Source organism: Somniosus microcephalus, chromosome 23 (assembly GCF_052327205.1).
Source record: "Somniosus microcephalus isolate GS21.2 chromosome 23, FLI_Smic_1.0, whole genome shotgun sequence".
Lineage (NCBI taxonomy): Eukaryota > Metazoa > Chordata > Chondrichthyes > Squaliformes > Somniosidae > Somniosus > Somniosus microcephalus.
Genome location: NC_141009.1, coordinates 6634851 through 6660338, shown reverse-complemented (window position 1 = coordinate 6660338; position 25488 = coordinate 6634851). Strand labels below are relative to the sequence as shown.

General features: G+C 47.0%; 1 protein-coding gene across 5 annotated transcripts in view; it reads left to right on the top strand.

Annotated features, from left to right (window-relative positions):
• The window catches only part of odf2a (outer dense fiber of sperm tails 2a), a 114254-nt gene that overhangs the window by 16214 nt on the left and 72552 nt on the right, over positions 1-25488 (top strand). For all 5 annotated transcript variants that reach the window (XR_015073324.1, XM_085965302.1, XM_085965300.1 and 2 more), the window contains exons 6-15: positions 1702-1831; positions 3269-3400; positions 9288-9362; positions 10629-10700; positions 15193-15309; positions 18151-18336; positions 18852-18961; positions 19809-19944; positions 22499-22609; positions 23650-23754. Coding sequence is in view for 4 of the 5 variants with exons in the window: in XM_085965302.1 (XP_085821428.1) it covers positions 1702-1831; positions 3269-3400; positions 9288-9362; positions 10629-10700; positions 15193-15309; positions 18151-18336; positions 18852-18961; positions 19809-19944; positions 22499-22609; positions 23650-23754 (1174 nt within the window). In the remaining variant the exon portion in view is untranslated. The remainder of the gene's footprint in view (positions 1-1701; positions 1832-3268; positions 3401-9287; positions 9363-10628; positions 10701-15192; positions 15310-18150; positions 18337-18851; positions 18962-19808; positions 19945-22498; positions 22610-23649; positions 23755-25488) is intronic.

Here is a 25488-nt window from a genome sequence, read left to right as displayed (position 1 = left end):
GCAGTGCATTCCAGATCTTAACCACTCGCTGTGTAAAAAAAAGTCTTTTCTTCATACGTCGCCTTTGGTTCTTTTGCTAATCACCTTAAATCTGTGCCCTCTGGCTCTCGACCCTTCTGCCAATGGGACCAGTTTCTCTGTCTACCCTATCCAGACCCTTCATGTTTGCAGATGATACTAAATTGGGAGGGACTGCAAACAGCAGGAAACCGGTTGTTCAGATACAGAAGGACTGGGATAGATTGATAAGTGAATGCAAATGTCATCTACCATAGACAAATACAAAATAATATTAGGAAAGGATAATAAACGTTAGCAATATAAGCTAAATGGTATTCTACAGTGCATAGATTTGGGGATACTAATGGATAGATTGCTGAAGCCGTCACCGTAGTGTGTGGCAGCAAAGTAGGCAAATAGGATCTTGGGCTGTATAACGCCCACAAAACTTAAGAAGTAATTGAGTTGTAGAGAGTGTTGATACGGCCGCACTTGGGAGTGCGGTGTACATTTCTGATCACTATTCTGGCGAGAGTTGAATAAGTTCATGGAGAAAAATTCAATAAAGGAGTATGACGGAGATCATAGGGTATGATGTCTCCTAGATGCTGGAGGTGGCCAGATGGACCACAATTGTCTTTTCTGGATCTGTACATTCTTCTGCCCCACCTATATTTTTCCTCCATTCCCCTCATTCGTGAAACAATAAAAAGAAAGACTTGCATTTATACAGCACCTTTCACGACCTCCGGATGTCCCAAAGCGCTTTACAGCCAATGAAGTACTTTTTTTTTTGAAGCGTAGTCACTGTTGTAATGAAGGAAACGCTGTAGCCAATTTGCGCACAGCAAGCTCTCTCAAACAGCAACAATATAATGACCAGATAATCTGTTTTAGTGATGTTGATTGAGGGATAAATACTGGCCCCAGGACACCGGGGATAACTCCCCTGCTCCTGTTCGAAATAGTGCCATGGGATCTTTTACATCCACCTGAGAGGGCAGACAGGGCCTCGGTTTAACGTCTTGTCTGAAAGACGGCACCTCCGACAGTGCAGCGCTCCCTCAGTACTGCACTGGGGTGTCAGCCTAGATTTTTGTGCTCAAGTCTCGAGTGGGTCTTGAACCCACGAGCTTCTGACTCAGAGGTGAGAGAGAGTGCTACCCACTGAGCCACGGCTGACAGGTCATGATTTTATCACCTTGAGACTCGATTTCTCTGACACTCTCCCACCCAGCTTCCTTGCCTCACCCCTGCTCAAGCTTCAACCCATTGAAAAAGCTGCAGCCCACGACCTCACTACATTAAATCCCACACACTCCTAAGCCCTGTCCTTTCCACGCAGCACTTCTTCCACGTGCCATTGTGACTTCAAAATTCTTGCTTTCAATTCCCTCGCCTTGCTCCATCCTATGTTCCTGCCTTGTATCACTGCATTTGCCCTCTGCTCCTCTAACACTGGCTTCTCCTTGTTACCCAGTGCCTCCTCTTCAGTTAGTAGCTACTCACTCAGCTGCCACGCTCATGCCTTTTGCCCAGTTTCCTCCACTTTGCCACCTTGTTTTCAGAAATCTCAAAAGCTCTTTTTTTTCCCTTTTCCCCTCCTGCTTGGTATCCACTGTTTTGTCCTCTGTAACATGATACACTTCAAGATGTCTTCCTGCACATAATGAGCACCATCGAAATGCTTGTTGTTCACAGCTTGGAAAAGAAGCACTGGTGGAAAGATAAGGACATCCTGTTGAAAAAGCTGGTTGAGGCGGAGATGGATGGAGCAGCTGCAGCCAAACAGGTGGCAGCCCTGCGCAGTACCATCAGTAAACTGCGCATGGTGAGTATAATTTTCCTTTTATCTTTTTACAGGAAACTTTGGTTTGTCCGGAGGTTGTATGTTCGGAATACTCGATCTAACGGCAAAAATCAGGAGCCGTTTTTTTAGTTCTCGTTCTTTTTTTTCCCAGTCAGGCACTGCAAGGTCTGTAGCTATAGCAACAGCTTCAGCTAGAGACGCTTGCAGCTGCAGCCGACTCTTTAGAAGCTGTTGCTAAGCAACAGTGTTTGTTGTCAGATACGGAGATGAAAACCTCCATATGCTTCAACATTAACTTTGTATGTCCGGCAGTTTTGATAGATCGGCAACACGCCGGTCCCGTCGGTGCCGGATATCACAAAGTTTCCTGTAACTTGCACTTTGCCGTCTTTTTTTTTTTAAAGTCACTTCCTATCACCCCAGCATGTCCCATACTGCTAATGGGAAACTGCAAATGCTGAGCATCTGAAATAAAAATGCTGGAAAGAAAGGCTAATGTTTTGGCCAGGACCCTTCATGCGAATGGGTTAACTAACATTCCTTTCTCATCGCACATTGGTCTACCTCCTGTGAATTTCTATTGTTTTTCTGTTTTTACTTAACGTTTTTCTTTAATAGGACTTTACTACTAGAAGAGTGCTTTCCAGAAACTTTTGAAGCACATGGCATTATGTCCATCTTGAGCTTGAGGCCAAGGGGTAACAGAGGAAAATGTCAACAGCTATTTTTGTGAACAAATTTGAAGTTGAACCTGCTGGTTCAGTAATCACCCAGGAACTTTTGCCTCTTGCAGTCCAGAAGGATTGAAATACGGGAACGGTAGCATAGTGGTTATGTTGCTGTACTAACGATCTGGACCAACATGGCAGCCGGGGAATTTAAATTCAGTTAATTAAATAAATCTGGAATAAAAAGCTAGTATCAGTAATGGTGACCATGTCGTTAAAAAAAACCCATCTGCTTCACTAATGTCCCTTAGGGAAGGAAATCTGCTGTCCTTACCCGGTCTGGCCTATATGTGACTCCAGACCCACAGCAATGTGGTTGACTCTTAACAGCCCTCTGAAATGGCCTAGCAAGTCACGCAGTTAAGGGCAATTAGGGATGGGCAATAAATGCTGGCCTTGCCAGCGACACCCACATTCTGTGAATGAATTTTTTTTAAATGCTGCAAGTCTTGATCTGTAAGTATTGGTAGGATGGTCCTGAAAAGCACCTGGTTACAACCAGACCATGGGTGGGTCTGTGACTTTCTCGGTGTATATTTCTAATGTTGACTGTCATTACGGAGGGGGAAAGGAAGGGGGAAAAACTGCATGAGAGGATGATTCAATGTATTCCCAAGGAGCAAAAGGACAAATTCTCAGTGGGCCTCATTCCTTCAAGTGAATTATTCCTCCATATTTCCAATGTGCAACTGTAGTACCTTTAAACTTCATATTCTTTCTATACTTTAAGGAGAAGCAGATATCTATGTCAGAAAGTAACCTGCTATCACGGCAGAAGGAATTGCTAATGCAGAAACTGGAAACCTTTGACACAACAAATCGAGTGGTTCGGCAGCTACTTAAGGAACAGCACACACAGGAGGTGAGGTTTTAACAGCCCCGAGGTCATTTTAATTCTGTTCCATAGTTGCATTCAATTAGGAAATCTTTCTCTTCAGTTTTCACTTTTGTTTGGCGTTACATAATTGTTTCTGATTGTTTGATACGCCTAGTACCACATCTCAGGTGACATTTATTTCTTTATTACAAAAGCAAACTACTGCGGATGCTGGAAATCTGAAATAAAAACAGAAAATGCGGTAGCTCAGTGGGTAGCACTCGCCTCTGAATCAGAAGGTTGTGGGTGGGTTCAAGTCCCACTCCAGAGACTTGAGCACAAAATCTAGGCTGACACTCCAGTGCAGTACTGAGGGACTGCAGCACTGTTGGAGATGCCGTCTTTCGGATGAGGCGTTAAATCGTAGCCCCGTCTGCTCTCTCAGGTGGCTGTAAAAGATCCCATGGCACTATTTTGAAGACGAGCAGGGGAGTTCTCCCCAGTGTCCTGGGGCCAATATTTATCCCTCAATCAACATTGCTAAAAACAGATTATCTGGTCATTATCAGATTGCTGTTTGTGGGAGCTTGCTGTGCGCAAATTGGCTGCCACGTTTCCTACATTACAACAGTGACTACACTTCAAAAGTACTTTGTTGGCTGCAAAGCACTTTGGGGCGTCCTGATGTTGTGAAAGGTGCTATATAAATGCAAATCTTATTTCTTTAAATGAACCATCAGAGCCTGAAATATTGAGTTTCTTTTCATTGGTTACAAGTGGCTGCTGGACGGTGTGGTGAGAAGCACTGAGCCATACATACCAAGCATGTCCCAACTTCAGCTCCATTTCAGTCTATGCTGCTGGCTGATCTCAGCCAAGGTGGCAATGATGCTACAATTTGGTCTTGGGGGCCCTTAGGCTAGAAAGGGATTAAATCAGCCATGTTTTCACTGCCGAATGTTGTCAAGTGACCGCTATATGTATGAATGTAGGTGAGGACAACATTCGGTTCTGTCGTGGTATTCCCCTTCACTGGGTAGTTACCAGCCCTCCGAGTCAAGGCTCCAGTTGGAGGATTAGATGTTTGGATAAAGTACCAGACGACTGCAGCTGCCAAGAGATCCAGCACAAGACAGCAGGGATAAGGACAGAAAATCAGATAGAAAGGGAATGTAATAAAGTTGTACATGGGACTCCCAACTTCTCAAAAGGTTGCACCTAAATCTTGTGGGGATGTTCAAGACGGTGAGAAGACAGTTATGTGTGGGAAACAGGCTGGGAGGACCTGTAAGTTGGTCAGACAGTTTTTAAATGAGTAGTGTGGCGTACCGATCACAGAAAGGACACAATCCGCTTTTCGGTCCGTAGACTATGAATCAGGCGTCATGCCTTTAAGAAGGATCACACCTTTAAGAAACTCGATCTGCAACATAGTTAAGCCCAGAGCGGGGGAGGAGCAGTCGAAGCTGTGGACTGATGAAAGGCAGTCGGACTTGGTGTAGGCTCTGACGCCATTTTGTGTTCAACATGCAGTCTCAGCAATTAAACCTTTTCTGTTGAACCTCTCCGAGTTCAGTATTTTTTGTTAGGAGTACGTAGACTCCTACATTGGTGACCCCGACGCTCAGGACGACTCCTAAGCGTAACCATGGCTGACACAAATGCAGTTTCTGTGAAGCTGCCGGAGTTCTGGGAGAACCTAGCCACCGCCTGGTTCCTTCAAGCCGAATCGCAATTCCGACTCCGCGGCATCACCGCCGACGCAACGATGTACGACTACCTCCTCGCATCCCTGGGCAGCTCCACAATCACGAAAGTCTGGACAACACTACAAAACCCTTCGGAGGAAGGCAAGTACGCACATCTCAAGGCCGCGCTCCTTAAAAAATTCACAGCCTCCCAATGTTTGCGCAACTTCGACCTCCCGGGCCTCGGTGACTCCACGCCGTCAGACTTGCTCTCACACATGCTTGCTCTGACCGACGAGAAACCGCCCGGCTCCCTCTTCCACGCGCTCTTTATCCGCCAACTACCTCCCAGCATCCGCCCGGCGATCGTGGCGTCCAGCCTCACGGACCTCGAGGCCCTGGCCGACGAAGCCGATAAGCTCCTGTCCGCCGGCTCCAACCACGCCGTCACCCCCGACCTGGCCTCCGCAGCGTCGGCGCGCGACCACACAGCTCGGCCACGAGGCCCCCACGTCCCCCAAGCCCTCCGACCCAGGGCTACTGCTACTTCCATACCCGGTTCGGCGCACGGGCACGCCGCTGCAGCCATCCCTGCACGTTTCCAACCGCCCCCACAGCGGCCTACACGATGGCCGTGGGGCAAGCAGGCGCGCTGCTGTACGTTACGGACAGCGCCTCCGGACGCCGTTTCCTATGCGACACGGGCGCGCAGCGCAGCATCATTCCCGCGTCCGCTCTCGAGATCCAGCGAGGTGGCCGCGGCCCTGCGCTGGCTGCCACCAACGGCACCGACATCCGGACGTACGGCACCCGCACCGTCACCATCGACCTCGCAGGCCGCCGCTACCACTGGGAGTTTATCACCGCCAAGGTGCTCTCCCCGCTCCTCGGTGCAGATTTCCTGTGCGCCCACGGCCTGTTGGTCGACATGCCTCGGCGCCGCCTCGTGGACATGAACACCATGTCACCTATCCCGGGCGCCATGGGCCCCCCCCCCCCCAACCCGCCGAAATGGCGTGGCGGTGCCGCGCCCGCTCAACGGACGACTACTCAGCACTCCTGGCTGAGTTCCCAGCCCTCACCAACCTGACCTTCTCCGCGAAAGTTGCTAAGCACGGGGTAGAACACTTCATCTCCACCACAGGCCCACCGGTGTATGCCCACGCCCGCAGGCTGGACCCGGCCAAGCTGGAGATCGCGCGGGCCGAGTTCGCCACAATGGAACAGCTCGGCATCATCCGCCGCTCCAACAGCCCCTGGGCCTCCCTACTCCACATCGTCACCAAACCCGACGGGGGATGGCGCCCCTGCGGGGACTACCGGCGCCTAAATGACGCCACCACGCCGGATCGGTACCCCATACCGCATATTCAAGACTTCTCGGCTAGACTGGCCGGCCGCTCAGTCTTCTCCAAAGTCGACCTGGTGCGCGGTTACCATCAGGTGCCAGTGCACCCCACGGACGTTCCCAAGACGGCCATAATCACCCCTTTTGGGCTATTCGAGTTCCTCCGAATGCCCTTCGGCCTCAAAAACGTGGCCCAGGCCTTCCAGCGGCTCATGGACTCGGTCCTCCGGGACCTGAAGTTCCTCTTTGTCTACCTGGATGACATCCTGGTAGCTAGTTCCTCCAAGCAGGAACACATCGAGCACCTCCGCACCCTGTTCCAGCGGCTCAGTGAGCACGGGCTCATCATCAGCCCAACCAAGTGCCAATTCGGCCTCAGCAGGATCGAATTCCTCGGCCACCACATCACGCAGGACGGAGCCATTCCCCTGCCCGCCAAGGTGCAAGCCGTTCAGCAGTTCCCCCGGCCTATCACCATCAAAGGCCTCCAGGAGTTCTTGGGGATGATCAACTTTTACAACCGCTTCATTCCCGGAGCGGCCTCCCTCATGCGGCCCCGATACGAAGCCCTCCGGGGTAAGAAAGACAGAATGGCGATCGAGTGGTCAGCGGACATGTTGACCGCTTTCAACTCGACCAAAAAGGCGCTCGCCGACGCCACCATGCTCGCTCACCCACAGCCCAACGCCAGGGTGGCCCTCACCACGGACGCCTCCGACCACGCGGTCGGCGCCGTGTACGAACAGTGGGTCGACGGGGCCTGGCAACCTCTGGCCTTTTTCAGCCGCCAACTGCGCCCCCCGGAGTCCAAATACAGCGCCTTTGACCGCGAGCTCCTCGCACTGTACCTGGCAGTCCGCCATTTTAGATTTCTTCTGGAGGGCCGCCCCTTCACAGCGTTTGTCGACCACAAACCCCTGACATTCGCGATGGCGAAATCTGCTGACCCGTGGTCAGCCAGGCGACAACGCCAGCTCGCCGCGGTGTCCGAATTCACCACGGACATCCGGCACGTCTCCAGTCGAGACAACATGGTGGCCGACTGCCTATCCCGCCCCGCCGTCCACGGCGCCCACCTGGCAATGGACTATGCTCAACTGGCAGTGGAGCAACGCACCGACCCCGATCTGCTCTCCGCGCCCACAACCCTCCCAGGGCTGCGACTGACCGACGTCGCCTGCGGCCCGTCCGCCGTCACAGTCAAATGCGACACCTCCTTGGCGCAACCCCGTCCCGGCGTCCTGGCGAAAACGGGTGTTCGACATCGTCCACGGCCTCTCGCACCCCGGCACCCGCGCGTCCATTAGACTGGTGGCCAACCGATTTGTCTGGCGCGGCCTGCGCAAAGATGTGCGCGTCTGGTCCAGATCCTGCATAGCTTGCCAGCGTGCCAAAATCCACCAGCACGTTAAAGCCCCACTCGAGGAGTTCACCGTGCCAGAAAGAAGGTTTGACCACATCGACCTCGTCGGCGACCCTGCCGCCATCACAAGGTCACACGCACCTGCTGACAATCGTGGACCGTACCACCCGCTGGCCCGAGGCCATTCCACTGACGTCCACCACCACCGCCGACATCGCGAGGGCGTTCATCAGTACCTGGGTCGCTCGGTTCGGTGTCCCCTCCGACATGACGTCGGATAGAGGCCCACAGTTCACCTCTGATCTGTGGGCCGCCATCGCCCGAAACCCCGGGGTGGCCATTCACCGCACCACGGCTTACCACCCCCAAGCCAACGGACTGTGCGAGCGATTCCACAGGTCCATGAAGGCATCCCTCCGCGCCAGCCTCGAGGACGAGGCTTGGATCGACCGCCTCCCGTGGGTGCTACTTGGCCTACGCTCCGCGGTCAAGGAAGACCTGCAAGCCTTGGCGGCGGAACTCGTGTACGGCCAGCTGCTGCGCGTACCCGGAGAGTTCCTGCCCACTGCCACGACCCCCTGGTCGGCTGACCAGCAACGCCGCGCTTTCGCCAACCGAGCACAACAGTTCGCTCCGGTACCCACCGGCCGGCATGGCGAACCAGCAACCCGCGTACCACCTAGCCTGCACGTGGCCAAATTTGTTTACGTGCGCCCTGACGCCCACCGAGGACCTCTACGGCCCCCATACGACAGACCCTACAAGGTACTCCAGACGGGGAACAAGTTCTTCCTCCTCTAAGTGGGCGGCAGAACTGACAAGGTGTCGGTCGACCGGCTCAAGCTGGCGCACCTAGAGCCCGACGAACCCGTTCAAGTGGGCCAACCCCCACCGCGGGGCAGACCGCCTAAGCGTCCGACCGCCCCGCTCCCGACACCAACCGCCAAGAGCCGTTCCGGCCGTGCCATCAAGCCGCCACGCCGGTTTGTACACTCCCTACTAGCGGATTCTGGGGGGAGCTGTGTGGTGTACTGATCACAGAAGGGACACAATCCGCTTTTCGGTCCGTAGACTATAAATCAGGCGTCATGCCTTTAAGAAGGATCACACCTTTAAGAAACTCGATCTGCAACATAGTTAAGCCCAGAGTGGGGGAGGAGCAGTCGAAGCTGTGGACTGATGAAAGGCAGTTGGACTTGGTGTAGGCTCTGACGCCATTTTGTGTTCAACATGCAGTCTCAGCAATTAAACCTTTTCTGTTGAACCTCTCCGAGTTCAGTATTTTTTGCTAGGAGTACGTAGACTCCTACAGTAGCTATATAGTAATGTTTTGATTTTTTTTGTAAAACATTTTAATTTAATTCCAAGAAGTTTTTCATCAACTTGCATATATGGTTGTTGCAGTATATTCTGTTCACATAGTACTGACAGAAATGAACACTGGGCCATTTGGTTAAGATATTTCTGTGTGGTTAGATAGTGCTCCATGTTGAGAGGGCCATGATTTAATTCCTGTTTTTTTTGTGTTAACAGACTGATGCCTTGAGGCTGTCTGAGCACAAGGAAGCGCTCCTTGAAAAGCTGGCCCAGTCAGAAGCAGAAAATGCGGTGAGTTGAGTTGATTGCAGTTCACGGGGGGTGGGGGAGACCTTCACCGGGACCATTCACTGTTTCACAGAAGTGTGATGTTTTGGGTTGTGCTATCAGTAATGGCTATATTATAGGTCAAATAAAATGCATTTTTCAGGAGTTCCACTATTGCATAATCCCTTGGGTATTTGTGTGTGCGCATGAATTAGGCTCAGCTATGATGTCTCCTCTGCTCAAATACCCTGCCAAGGCACGCACATGAACACTGATTGCTTGGGTGATGCACAGGAGGACTCGCATGCAGAAATCGATGCCTTTCGGAGGGGAGGGAAAAAATTAGCAAGGATAATAAAATGAATGTGATCACACTTGAGGTTAGATACAATAGCTTTCATTTATGTAGTGCCTCTAACGTAGTGAAACATCCCAAGGCACTTCACAGGAGCGTAATCACACAAAAATTGACACTGAGCCAAGGGAGGACACATTAGGACAGGTGACTAAAAGCTTGGTCAAAGAGGTCGGTTTTAAGGAGCATCTTAAAGGAGAGGAGAGAGGTGCGGAGGTTTAGGGAGGGAATTCCAGAGTTTGGGGCCTTTACAGCTGAGGGCACAGCCATCAATAGTGGAACGAAGGAAGTGGGGGATGCTCAAGAGGCCAGAGTTGGAGGAACGCAGATATCTCGGAGGGTTATAGGGCTGGAGGAGGTTACAGAGATGGGGGGGGCGGGGGGGCAAGACCATGGAGGGATTTGAACACCAGGATGAGAATTTTAAAATCGAAGTGTTGCCGGAGCGGAAGCCATTGTAGGTCAGTGGGTGATGGGTGAACGGGACCATGCGAGTTGGGATAGAGGCAGCAGAGTTTTGGATGAGCTCAAGTTTATGGAGGGTGGAAGATGAAAGGCCGGCCAGGATAGCGTTGGAATAGTTGAGTTTGGAGGTAACTAAAACATGGATGAGGGTTCCAGCAGCAGATGGGCTGAGACAGGGACGGAGATGGGTGATATTATGGAGGTGGAAGTAGGTGAGAGGGACACAGAGAGGCCCCAAAGCCTGGCACTCGATTTAAACCGCCCGGCCCAAAACAGCCCTGGCAAAGCCGGGCTCCCCCAGCTAGTTTAAATATAAATGGTACCTTTTTAAATATGTAAAACAAGGACTTCAAGGAAAACCGATCATCTCTTGAGTAGGAGGTTATTGCATCACATACACAGGTATGCAGAAACCATGGGGATTCTTAAATCTCAGAAATAGTATTTAATTTTTTAATGTTGCTTTTTAGCGCTTGTCAGTGAAGCTGCAGGAGATTGAAAATCAGATTGATCAGCTCCTCATTCAGTATCGAACAGAAAAGGTGAGTGGGCAGTGATGGGGAGGAAAAGATAGCATAACTAACAACTGAAGCGAACTTAGTGTTTTCTCTTTATAATCTGTTATAGTCAATCCTATGTCTGGTTTCAGGAATGGTTCCTTGTGACTGATAATAATTGGTGCAGCAACCTCCTCTTTGTTTTTACCACACAGAAAGGTCAAATGCGTTTTCCTCCACATTGTGTCACTCTCACAGGAGCAGTTTTGCACCCTTCCCATCAGTGACGCACTGGCATGTGGGTCGGAGAATCTCTTTCCTGTGTTCCCATTGAGCAAGGCTCCGCGCCAGGAGCAAAGGTTCACCGAATTTACCCATATACTGCCACCGCATCACTCTCTCCTAAAAGATTGAGGGCAGTCAGGTCATGTGGGCATGTTGAGCTTCTTCCTTTCTCCCCCAAATTCACATATGGAACCTCCCCAGAAAATTATTGTTTGGACTTGGGAATACCTCTGCAGCTACATTCAATGGGCGATTCTGTCTTTCGGATGAGATGGTAAACTGAGGGCCTGTCTGCTCTCTCAGGTGGACGTAAAAGATCCCATTACACTATTTCGAAGCGGATTGGGGGAGTTATCCTTGGTGTCCTGGCCAATATTTATCCCTCAATCAGCATCACTTTAAAAAAAAACAGATTATCTGGTCATTATCACATTGCTGTTTGTGGGAGCTTGCTGTGCGCAAATTGGCTGCAGCGTTTCCTACATTGCAACAGTGCAAAAGTACTTTATTGGCAGTAAAGCGCTTTGGGATGTCCTGAGGTTGTGAAAAGCGCTCTAGAAATGCAAGCCTTTTAGAAGCTATGCCACACAATTTGCAAGTGTCTGCTCCTGTTAAGGTGTCATGGGGAATACATATTCTAATTTGTAAACGGACTAAGGTCACTACAGGCGACCTTGTGCTTGCGATATAACTTCTATTTCAAGTGGGCTTAGCTAAAATTCTCGAACAATTTTTTTTATGATGCAGCTGAAGAAGATTTCAAGATTATGTGAGTTTTGTTATCAGAGCAGTTTTCCAGGAGATTGGAGTTGCTAAAGGGCCGTGCTAGCGCTGCCGGTTCCCAACTCATGCAGCTAATGTCAGTAAATATGCCAGATTCGCTAAGGCCAGCGGTGGGGAAGACCAGTTTATTTTTTAACTGGGTCTTCCAGGCGGAGGCTTTAATGAATTAGCAAGTTTACTTTGGTTACTGCCAGCTGCGAGGGACCCTTGTATTGGGGCCCAGTGGCACTAATGTAGCAGTGCAGCAGTATAAAAGCAACTTTAGAGCGATGCAGCTAATGGGTCTCGGTGCTGAGACCTCTTGCCGTTTAAGTGGTCGGATATACAATCCTCCCAGACTTTGCACCGACAAAGTAATAGGATCAGAGTGTTGGAAAATGTCCATCTGTAGTGATCACTGCCTTTGTTGTCACACCCCTGACTGGGCGAGAGCTCATGTAGAAAATAATTGATGCCTTGGGGAAGGTGCCGAAGAGACTGAACAGGACAATAGCAGGGATTAGAGGCTTTTGTAATGAGAGACCAGAGAAACTGGGGCAGTTTTAACTAGAATAAAGAAGATTAAGAGATGTGATCGAGGGGTTTTGATGCGGTAAATCAGGGAAAACTATGAGAGTTTGTAACTAGGGGGGGATGAATTTAAGATCACTAAAAAAATGAAGGGAGAGGTTAGCAGAATTTTTTTTAAATATCTCCTGCTCCTGGACATTGTGTGGTTTAAAGTCATTGCGAGCAGTAGCCTGGATGGTTATGCCCTGGTCTGAGTTGGTGTCCAGCCTCTTTTGTAGTGGAGAGATGTAGCAGGTGGTACTTGGTAAAATAATGGGACTCAAGGCGGATAAATCCCCTGGACCTGATGGCTTGCATCCTAGGGTCTTGAGGGAAGTGGCGGTAGGGATTGTGGATGTATTGGTAATAATTTTCCAAAACTCCCTGGACTCAGCAAAGGTCCCGGCAGATTGGAAAACTGCTAATGTAACACCCTTATTTAAAAAGGGCAGTAGACAGAAGGCTGGAAACTATAGACCGGTTAGCCTAACATCTGTGGTAGGTAAAATATTGGAGTCCATTATTAAGGAGACAGTAACAGGGCATTTGGATAATCATAATTTAATAGGACAAAGTCAGCATGGTTTTATGAAGGGGAAGCCATGTTTGACAAATTTGCTGGAGTTCTTTGAGGAAGTAACATACAGGGTGGATAAAGGGGAACCAGTGGACGTAGTGTATTTAGACTTCCAAAAGGCATTTGACAAGGTGCCACACAAAAGATTATTGCTTAAGATAAAAAATCACGGGATTGGGGGTAATATTCTGGCGTGGGTGGAGGATTGGCTCTCTAACAGAAAGCAGAGAGTTGGGATAAATGGTTCGTTCTCAGATTGGCAACCAGTAGCTAGTGGTGTTCCGCAGGGGTCAGTGCTGGGTCCCCAACTCTTTACAATCTATATTAACGATTTGGAGGAGGAGGGGACTGTGGTAAACCACTGTTTGTATTCCTGTTTGTCCTGTTTGTATTCCACTGTGTACATGCCTGGACATGCCTCGGCTGACTCCTCCCACAGGTCCTAGTATAAAGGTGACTGCTCCCCAGCCCTTAGTATCATGGACCGGTCGACCACGCGAGGCAGACCTCCATTCTGTTGTTAATAAAAGCCTTTGGTTACTCTTCTAACTCTCAGTCTTTTATGAGTAATTGATAGCGCATCAGGGACCGAGTGTAACATATCAAAGTTTGCAGATGATACAAAGATGGGACGGAAAGTAGTGAGTGAGGAGGACATAAAAAACCTGCAAAGGGACATAGACAGGCTAAGTAAGTGGGCAGAGATTTGGCAGATGGAATACAATACTGGAAATTGTGAGGTTATGCACTTTGGCAGGAAAAATCATAGAGCAAGTTATTATCTTAATGGCAAGAAACTGGAAAGTACTGTAGTACAAAGGGATCTGGGGGTCCTGGTGCATGAAACTCAAAGTTAGTATGCAGGTGCAGCAAGTGATCAAGAAGGCCAATGGAATGTTGGCTTTTATTGCTAGGGGGATGGAATATAAAAACAGGGAGGTATTGCTGCAGTTGTACAAGGTATTGGTGAGACCGCACCTGGAATACTGCATACAGTTTTGGTGTCCATACTTAAGAAAAGACATACTTGCTCTCGAGTCAGTACAAAGAAGGTTCACTCGGTTAATCCCGGGGATGAGGGGGTGGTCATATGAGGAGAGGTTGAGTAGATTGGGACTCTACTCATTGGAGTTCAGAAGAATGAGAGGCGATCTTATTGAAACATATAAGATTGTGAAGGGGCTTGATCGGGTGGATGCGGTGAGGATGTTCCCAATGAAGGGTGAAACTAGAACTAGGGGGCATAATCTTAAAATAAGGGGCTGCTCTTTCAAAACTGAGATGAGGAGAAACTTCTTCACTCAGAGGGTGGTAGGTTTGTGGAATTTGCTGCCCCAGAAAGCTGTGGAAGCTACATCATTAAATAAATTTAAAACAGAAATAGATAGTTTCCTAGAGGTAAAGGGAATTAAGGGTTACGGGGAGCGGGCAGGAAATTGGACATGAGTCTAGGTTCGGAATGGTAGTGGAGTGGGCCCAGGGGCCGTGTAGCCTGGTTCTGCTCCTACTGTGTTCTAATTCTGTGTTAGATTTCAGGAGATGGTTTTATTCCTGTTCCTGGCTGGGGTGGAGATCGCCTTTACAGAAGGTAAGTGCTGTGGAAAATATAGGGACAGAGTGATCTCCTGGAAGAATTTCGATCGCCTAGATGGGTCGGAGAGGAATTTCCCAGATTGTTTTCTCCCAAATTGGCCATTGGGTCTTGCATCTGGTTTTTCGCCTCTCCCGGGAGATCACATGGGTTCGGGTGGATGCAGAGTGATAGAAGATTTGAGGTTAGGATCAGATCAGCCATGATCTTATTGAATGGTGGAGCAGGCTCGAGGGGCCGATTGGCCTACTCCTGCTCCTATTTCTTATGTTGTCCATCCACTGCAAGATTATAACTCGAGTTGCTCTCATGACAAACCTCTGTTAGTACCAGGAACACGAGCTAACGCAGCTACACCGTGATTCTGTATCAATCCAAAACGTCTTGTACAGAATACCTACAGCAAATCTGCCTCCAATGTTGTCATGTAGAACTCTCAGAAGTTCAAATGCTGAGTTAACTACACCTTGCTGAGCCAGGCTGACTGGAAGTTGCATTAGGCTATGGATAATCTGTAACTTGGGGCTCTAGTATTATTTATTTCAAGTTGTTCAGCGCTCGCATTAACCAGCAGGATCAAATTCATGAGACCTAAGGCCTTATTGTCATATAAGTTATAAAATGTTGCATCACCAAATATTGAAAAAATAAATAGTTCCATTGATGAGCAGCCCTTGAACTTAACTTGCGTACCCGGGAGCTGAGCTACTAAACTGCTTTAGTTACTGGGCCACTTTGTTTTCCTCCTTTAGGACAATGCTCGTGCAGCAGCAGAATTCTCCAAATCACTTGAAACCACACGAGCACATCTACAAGGACAGCTTCGCAGCAAAGAGGCAGATAACAATCGCATGGTCGTTCAGATCAAAGTAATCATTGTCATCTTTTCCCAATTTTCATGTGGCAGAACTGAAATCCAAAAGAAATCTGTTGTGCCCTGAGGCAATGTTCCTTCTAATTTTTTTTGTGCACGGTCCCTTTAAATTTGCTGCGCGGTTACTTTTCCAGCGGCAACAGCTGGTGAGTGGCCTGCGCCGCGACTGCGCACCTTAGTGGGGAGCGTTGCCCCGCGGGTACGTTTGGACTTGCGCGTTTTTCTCCAATTTTCTTTCGGATTTGTTATCTTGTCTCAGTTGGCAGCACTCTTCCCCTTCTGATTTAGGAGCTTGTGGCTTCAAGCCCTACTCCAGGATTTGAGCACCTAATCCAGGCTGACACTCCAGTGCAGAACTGAAGGATTACTGAATTTTTGGAGGTGCTGTCCAAACATTGCATTCGTGCTCCAGAACCCACACTGACCCTGAGCAACACCATGAATTAACATTTAACAAAAAAAACGACCAAAATGTTCTCCAGTTTTGCTTTACTGACCCTGGTTCAGTTAATTCCACTATCTTGAGTTTGATTTGTGGAAACAGTCACCTGGCAATGCCAGAAATGTTATGTTTTGTTTCACAGTTGTTGGTCTGTCCTATCTTTTGTGTATATGTTTGCTTGGTAGGTGTTCTGTGGCATGTGCAGACTTGTTCTTTTGGTCTGTAAACAGACAATCCCATTCCTGTTTAACTTTTGTTTACTTTAGTGTAGTTTACGATTATTAAGCTGGGCATTAGGACGCCACTTAATGTTAACATTGGCTTAATATGTGACTAATTGCTGCTACATTGTGTTACCAGCAAATCTCCTGTGGCGTTGCTGCTGGTAAGGCAGTTCTGTCGCCAGCCACTGGATGCTGTTCAAGTGGTGTGTCATTATTTTTGAGTGCGGAACATCTAGACCTGCTATCGGTTGAACTTTACACACACCAAAGGAAAGGTTTATTTTGTGAGAAATGTACAGTGCAGATACATCATGCTGTTATTGAGCAGTAACAGACCTGTGAGTACACTTCACCTGTGTTCCAGCCCCACTCTGGGACTCGAGCGCGTAATCCAAGTTGATACTCCAGTGCAGTACTGAGGGGTCAGAGGTGCCATCCTTTGGATGAGGTCATAAGCTGTTGCCCCATCTGTGTGTCCTACTGGCCAGGTGGACATTCAGGATCTCGTGGCACTATTTGAAGAAGAGCAGCAAGTTCTCCCAGTGTTCTGGCCAACATTCCTCCTTCAAACAACACCACTATAAACAGATTCATCGATCATCTCATTGCAGTTTGTGGGATCTAACTTTGTGCAAAATGGCTGCTGTGTTTGCCCACAAAAAAAATACACTACAAAAATGAATTTATTGTGTGTGAAGTGCATTTGCGATGTTTGAGAGATGTGGTTTTGATAAGGTCCCACATGGCAGACTTGTCATGAAAGTAAAAGCCCCTGGGATCCAGGGCAAAGTAGCAGGTTGGATCCAAAATTGGCTCAGAGGCAGGAAGCAGAGGGTAATGGTTGATGGGTGTTTTTGTGACTGGAAGGCTGTTTCCAGTGGGATTCCGCAGGGCTCAGTACTGGGTCCCTTGCTTTTTGTGGTATATATCAATGATTTAGACTTGAATATAGGGGTTATGATAAAGAAGTTTGCAGATGATACTAAAATTGGCGCTGTAGTTGACAATGAAGAAGAAAGCTGTAGACTGCAGGAAGATATCAATGAACTGGTCAGGTGGGCAGAATAGTGGCAAATGGAATTCAGTCCGGAGAAGTGCGAGGTAATGCATTTGGGGAGGGTTAACAAGGCAAGGGAATACACTATAAATGGTAGGACACTGAGAAGTGTAGAGGAACAAAGGGACCTTGGAGTGCAGGTCCACAGATCCCTGAAGTTAGCAGGCCAGGTAGATAAGGTGGTTAAGAAGGCATAAGGAATATTTGCCTTTATTAGCCGAGGCGTAGAATACAAGAGCAGGGAGGTTATACTTAATCTGTATCAAACACTAGTTGGCCACAGCTGGAGTACTGTGTGCAGTTCTGGTCACATTAGGAAAGATGTGATTGCATTAGCGAGGGTACAGAGGAGATTTACGAGGATGTTGCCAGGACTGGAGAATTTTAGCTATGAGGAAAGGTTGGATAGGCTGGGGTTGTTTTCTTTGGAACAGAGGAGGCTGAGGGGAGATTTAATTAAGGTGTATAAAATTATGAGGGGCCTAGATAGAGTGGATAGGAAGGACCTATTTCCCTTAGCAGAGGGGTCAACAACCAGGGGGCATAGATTTAAAGTAATTGGTAGGAGATTTGAGGGGAAATTTCTTCACCCAGAGGGTGGTGGGGGTCTGGAACTCACTGCCTGAAAGGGTGGTAGAGGCAGAAACCCTCATCACATTTAAAAAGTGCTTGGATGTACACTTGAAGTGCCGTAACCTACAGGGCTATGGACCTAGAGCTGGAAAGTGGGATTAGACTGGATAGCTCTTTGTCGGCCGGCGCGGACACGATGGGCCGAAATGACCTCCTTCCGTGCCGTAAATTTCTATGATTCTATTGTGAATAATGTTCCCTGTAAGGTGTGCGGCCGCGCACTGCTCCAGGGAACCCGCGCAGCTGGCTTACCGGCATTTCAATGTAAAAACCGCGCATGCACGGTATTTTGAAGGGGCCGCGCGTGCACGTCCAAAAAAAATTACAGGGAACATAAGTGGTGAGATGCTATATAAATGCAGGTCTTTTGTGCCTTGTTACATGATCTAGTTTTGATTTTACTCTTGCCCTGTTTAGTAAATGATCAAATGGTCTCCAGTTGGAGCAATTAATTTGTTTGTTCCAATTTTACTCCTTCAGAATTTGGAGCGTACCATTTCTCAACAAAAGGGGGAGGTGGACTACCTGACAGAGCAACTAAGGCTGTTTCAAAAGAAGGGGGACAGGGACAAAGAGGCCTTGAAGAAAGCTACAAGGGCTCAGAAACAGCGAGCAGAACGCAGTGAAGATGCAGTTGAGCTACTCAATGCCCAGCTCATTGACAAGGTAACCAAATGCAGTCAATGAGGAATACCTAGAATTTAACTGGTTTCTAAAATTGATTATATAGCAAACATACGCAGAACTCGGTTGAACCACACCAGTTGCTTGAAGGAGGTGATGAAAGGCAGAATATGATGCCCTGCATCCCTAAAGCTAAATGTGAGGAGGCTCCTTGTCTTTAAACATGGCTACTTAGACACACTTGGGCAGAGTAGCTTGAACTTTTTACCCTGCACATATAATCATGGTTGTGCTTCATATCCAGTACTAACATCCCTCACCTTGACCAAAAAACACCCCCAATTAATGCAAATTCATTATCTAGCTCCATTAATACTAGTTGATGCAATTTTGAATTTTTTTCTCAAAATATAGCTGTCAAAAGTTCGTGTAACCAGAACAATATGTTTCAGTGCAGGATGTTTGGCTATATTACTTCTCGGTTGCTTTATTTAAAATGTACAATGTTATAAAATGTCAGTTCCAGTATGAACCTTGTTTGATTGGCTCGTCTATAGGAGACGCAGCTGGCAGATGCGCTGTCAACAGTTGAAACATGGAGAACTTCTCATAACAAGGTGACGAAAGAGAAGAGTCAACTGGAGGTTGAGATCTCAGTCATGAACAAGTAAGAAAGCAGACAAAATACAAACCAACAGTGTAGTTCAGTTTTACCACCGCTATGTAACTTTTGAGGAGTATTCTATTTCAACAGTGCTTTTCTACTGAGACCAGTACTTGCAATATCAATTGCAGCCAGGCAGTACTTTGTTTTATATTGTCTAGCTCAAGTGGAATTCTCCCCAACAAGGGGAGAACTCTGCACACATTTGCTTACAGCCTTGTGCCGAGCTTCCCTGCCAACTGTTTTTGGACAAGTGGATTGGATTGTCTTAATACTGAGTAAACTCTACTGAGTTTATAAAACGTTCAGGAGATACAACAGGACCCCGAGCTGGCTTTAAGCCTGTTTTGAAAACACAAAGGAATGACACTCTTGTCAAACCTATGTGGTGCAATAGTCTCTCCTCTGTAGTCAAGTAGGAACCCAACTCAAGTTGTATTGTGACCGTGACCTTGCAGTAATGCTAAAATTGCAGTGTAAACACACCTGTGGATGTAAATTTTGAAGCACTGAAATAGATGTATTTTTAATGTTTTTATTAGACTCAATCATGAAAGAGGTTCCTTGTACTTTGCTAGTGGATCTCCCATGGCATTGCTAACTGTTAGAGTATACAATGGTACAGGATACAAGGTGGTTACAATAGCACTTAGTGACTGCAACCTGTAACTAAAGCATCATCAGGATCTGTTTACACAGAGAATCCCCATTCTAACTGATTACACAGGTATTTTCAATGTTGACATAGCGTGACCAAAAATTGGGACCACAGAAAATGAATTTTGTGCACTAGAAGGGAGCACATAGACAAGATTTTTAAATGAAATATAGATCATCTTCTTTCCGGCAGCCGCATGACAGACCTGCTGGATCAAACCCATCATGTGGAGGACAAAGCTCGAGGAGACTTGGAGTCACTGCTGAGCAGATTGCACAAAATGTCCTCGGAAAACACCAGCATCAAACTGGAGAATGAGACAATGAAGGTACTGTCTTCCCTTACTCAAAACTCTATCGGAAGGTACCTCGGAGAAGGTTATAGCAAAGCCACTGACTTTGCTGAAGTTATTAATTTTCCAATCATGGAACCTGGGATATCTTATTTTCTAGTTGGCCTCAATCTTGTAGAAGTCACTTTGCTGAAGCCTGCTGCTAGCTGCGTTTGTGTTGGAGTTCGCTGCCAAGACAATGCAAGGTTTGATCCTTGATCTATGCTGAGTGATTAAACTTGGCTGGGGTGGTAGTGGAAGTGCGGCAGTGGGGTTTTATTGGTTAGAGCGGGGAGGAATCCAGACTGTAATGGGGATGTAATTGAATAACTGTTTACATTGTTTCCAGTCTTCCGACATTATATTTGCTGCTGCTAACCCAGTAATACTTTCAGTGACTCCTATTAATAATGTATGTGGTGGACACTTGTTAATTTTCACAAAACTTTGTGGTCTGAAATGAATGGTCACATTGCTGTTCAGAAGGGAAACGTTATTTCTCAATCAGGAGCTGCTACACTCCTGCAAACAGGATGGTGTCTGCTGTAGTTAAAACGTTACTCATAATGAACTGTTCCAAGTGCAATTTGTTGTGGTCCCTTTTTTGTAGGAAGAGCTAGTTTAGATATAATTAAGTATCAATACTTTGCATATGATGCAGATTAAACGCTAATTTACTCCATATTTAATTTAATTGCGGTTACGGTCGTGTAGTGGTTATGTTACAGGACTAATAATCCAGAGGCCTGGACTAATAATCCAGAGAATGAGAGTTCAAGCCTCACCATGGTGGTTTGAGAATATGAATTCAGTTTAGAGAAAGAAAAATCTGGAAATAAAAAGCTGGGATCAGTAAACGCGACCATTAAGCTGTCGGATTGTTGTTTAAAAAACCAACTGGTTCACTAATGTCCTTTCAGGGAAGGATACCTGCCATCCTGGCTATATATGTGACTCATGTCCTACACCACTCTGAAGTGGCGTAGCATGCCACTAATTTGCCTCACCACCTCAGGACAGCTAGGAATGGGCAAGGAATGCTAGCCTTGCCAGTGATGCCCACATCCCGAGAATGCATTTTTAAAAACTCAGTACAGCAAGATACTGCATTGGGTGTAGTGAGAAAATAATGGTGGTTATATGCTTTAATTGTGAACAATACATGACGGATTATACGGGGCAGCTGACTAACCAATTAATGATTAGGTTGCAGGCAATCAGTGAAATTGAAACAGAAAATGGTGCAAATGACACTTTGGATTTGTCAGCATCGAGAAATGGTTGTTATTTTGGGTGGAGACCTGCCGTTTAGCCTTTTTTCTTTTAGGTGCTGATGGACCTGCTGCACATTTCCAGTGCTTTTAAAAATACCTATCTCTGATCACCATGTATTTATGTTTCTTCATCTGTACCTGTAATTGGCAGGTGTCATATGAGCACATGGGGGTGCAGGAAGTCTTGAGGTGGCAATCCAATTATATTTAGATCCAGGAAAGTTGGGCTTCGTGAATATCCAGTTGCGGGAGTTTTGATTTCTTTGTTTCCTCGTGGAAAGGATTTGGGAATGATTTATGTTTGGATGTTGTTAAAACACAGTGAATTTGTTCAAAAAACACCAAGCCACAGCCACTGATCTGGGGGAAATTTGAGGTGTTAATCAGCCAGGCATTGAAGGGGCTTCCACAACAATGGGGTGGTTTGGGGGGCGGGGGGGGTGCAGGGGTAACATTAAGCGATTTGTATAACCTAACAAATATCCACATCTATTATGGTGGGGATGACTGTACTCATATGAGCCAAGCATGAGGTATCTGCTGAGAATATATTCTCAAGGGAAGGGGCAATTGGTTTGGTTGATAGGCCTGCTGGCAAATCCCTGAATGGGGAAGGCATATGAGGCACTGCCCCTCTCGCCACTTCCTGTGAATGCAGGAAGAGAAAAGGGGGGAGGAGAGAGAGAGAGCCATGTGCACTGAAGGCAGGTTTTAAATGAGAGACTGTAAAGGACAAGCCCTGGTCGGGAGCCAGAAGTTCAGTTTTTGCCGTTAAAAGTTGTCTATAATGAAATGTAATGCCAAAAAACAAGTCAGCCCATGAAAGAGACAGGGTATACGGTTTATTTGTCTTGTTTGCCAATAAGGGGAGAGAAGTTAGTTGAATTGCGGTGCGATTTGATTATAACTGTTATCTGGTACATTCACTTGTGGCCTGTAAAATAAAGTAGCTTAATGATTCATCTCTGACCTTGTCTCAGTAAAATGTTTTCAGTTCACCCACACAGTGGAGTAGCACCCATTTGAAAGACACAATAACCAGCTCGGATCACAGAAGAGTCCTCTTGTTACACCCCTGGGTTACTATGTTGTATGGACGCAAGATGCTCTAACCGTGTGCTGGAGTGACTAGCTCCATTATACCCAGGACAATATCTTAAGGCAGACCTGAAGTTTGTAAGAATGTCCACAAAGTAGTTAACCAGTTCCATATACATCTAACCATGGACCTGTACAAACCCCAGACTGAATGCTTTTTCTTTTCCAAACATAATTAGGCGAATATGTCAACCGTGGAGGAGAAGCTGACTTTTGCTCAGTCTGAGATGCAGCAGCTGAAAGTCTCTATCAAACGTTATGAAGGGCTGGTGGATAGTTACAAATCTCAGGTAATTAGTTAAGGGACTTCAGAACATGCATCTGAGTGTGTGCATGACCAAAATGCTCAAGTACAAATGTTCTTTGTGTAATTTTGATAAGTGATCCTACATTGGCACTTAGGTGAGTAATGTTACCATTGATTTTTGATTTTGCTGCAGTGTGGTTAGGAAGACATTTTTCTTTGGCGGCTTCCGGGAGGAAAGCTTATGTACTGCTGCTGAAACCCTCAGCCATGCCTTTGTTACCTCTAGACTTGACTGTTCCAATGCACTCCTGGCCGGCCTCTCGTGTCCTACCCACCATAAACTTGAAGTCATCCAAAACTCGGCTGCCCGTGTTCTAACTCGCACCGAGTCCCATTCACCCATCACCCCCTGTGCTCGCTGACCTACATTGGCTCCTGGTTAAGCATCGCCTCAATTTTTAAAATTCTCATCCTTGTTTTCAAATCCCTCCATGGCCTCGTCCCTCCCTGTCTCTGAAATCTACTCCAGCCCCACAACCTTCCGAGATATCTGTGCGCCTCTAATTCTGGCTTTGTGAGCATCCCTGATTTTCATCGCTCAACCATTGGTGGCCGTGCCCTCAGCTGCCTGGGCCCCAAGCTCTGGAGTTCCCTCCCTAAACCTCTCCACCTTTCTCCCCTCCTTTAAGACGCTCCTTAAAACCTACCTCTTTGACCAAGCTTTTGTTCATCTAATTTCTCCTTATGTGGCTTGGTGTCAAATTTTGTTTTATGACACTCCTGTGAAGCACCTTGGGACGTTTTACTACGTTAAAGGTGTTCTATAAATACACGTTGTTGTTGTACAACGTGAGGGGATGATGAAAGTAAAAAGTAACCGATTAAAAGCAGAAATAACTACACGCTTAACCAATGAGGGCGGTCATTGATGACAGACACACAATTTATTACAGTAGTTAGTTTCACTAAGTGGGGGATATCATTGTTAAGTGGGTGTCCTTTTTTGGGGGGAAACTGAGAAATCTTGCATGGTACTGATTTAAAATGCCTTTTTAATAAACAAAATGCTTGGCATACATCCAGGTGATGAAGACACGGATGGAGGCGGATGATTACAACATGAAATTGGAGAAGGTAGAGAAGGAGAACAAGTTACTGAAAGACGATGTGAATCAGGAAATTGATCAGGTAAATACCAGTCGTGCAAAATCAAATCAAATCAAATCAACTTTTATTGTCATTGTTAGTGCACAAGTGCAGTACAACGAAATGTAGGCTTGCGGCTCCCGAGAGTGTACATTTGGATTAAGACATTTAAACATTCAACATACCTTTGGCTTGTAGTATATTAACATAAACATAACCATAATAAAGTGCATTGGCAGATGTGCAGGCTTTAGAGTTTATTTGTGGAGTTCAGTAGGATGACAGCCCTGGGAAAGAAGCTGTTCCTAAATCTGGTCGTACGGGTGCGAATGCATCTGTAGCGTCTCCCAGATGGCAGGAGGGCGAACAGACTGTGGCTGGGGTGGGTAGGGTCTTTGATGATGGACCGTGACCTCCGTAAACAGCGTTTCTGGTATATGTGCTCTATGGTCGGGTGCCGGTAATGCGTTGGGCAGTTTTGACTACCCGCTGCAGGGCTTTCCGGTCATAGTAGCTACAGCTGCCATACCATACTGTGATACAGTTTGTCAGGATGCTCTCTGTAGTGCAGCGGTAAAAGTTAGAGAGGATCGGGGTGACAGATTACATCCCTTCAGCCTCCTTAGGAAATATAGGCGCTGCTGGGCCTTCTTCACCAGAGAGGAGGTGTTGAGGGACCAGGAGAGGTCTTCCGTGATGTGGACTCCGAGGAACTTAAAGCTGTCCATCCTTTCCACCACAGCCCCATTGATGTGGATGGGGGTGTGACTTCTGCCTTTAGACTTCCTGAAGTCCACAATGATTTCTTTTGTAGGGAAACCATCTGTTCCCTTACGTTAAGAGGTTTTTTTATTTGGATGGAGGGATGCGGAGGACAGAATTTAAAAATTGCACCTCTGCCCTTTGGATGGAGACAAAAAAGGAAAATGGTGAATGCTGTAAAAACTGCAAATCTGAAACACAAAGTTGTGCTGGAGATTAGGGTGGGGCGTTTTATCAGTCCTGTTTTGCTGCAGTGTTGTTGGGGAGAAATTTTTTGGGAGGGGAGAAAGGTTTTGTGCAATATGATTTGAGATAATGAAAGAAGAAGAATAGACTACACACCATTAACCAATGAGGAAGAAGAAAATTGACAGGTACAAAGCTTATGTTATGGATGCTGTTCGATTTCCCCCCCCCCCCCTGCCCCGATGCCATTACACATGGGGAGTTGAGTCCGTGCCGTCTTCCGGTAAAGTGGGTTTAGAGAGGGGGGTATAATTGGATCACCGCCACTCGGGAGATGGTGTAATTACAGCTTGGCAGTTCCATTATAAATGTGGACGTAGGAATTTATAATTGGAAAGTTGACAGGAAATCAACTTTTATTACAGTTTTTGGGGGTTAGAAGCTTTGGTATGTTTGAGATCTTTCATATCACAGATTTAAAATGTCTTTTTAATTAAATAATCTTTCCAATGCTGACTGCCCTGTATATTTCCAGCATTTTCCGGTGATTTTCTTTTAAAATTCCACTCGAGGTGTATGAATTGCAGCTTAAGCACACATTATAATGTTCTGCAGTGCTTTTGGATTTGTTTTCCACCTTCCCTCTGGCAAAGTTCTTGGCCAGCATAGACCTGTTGGGCCGAACGGCCTGTTTCTGTGCTGTAAATACTATGCAATAGGCAGAAAATTCGAGCTGCATATTCCAGCTCCTGATCTGCACTTCCGGTGCATGAAACTCAGCGCCAGGAGAGCCAAAGACAGAAGTATACTGTTACTTTTTAATTAAAA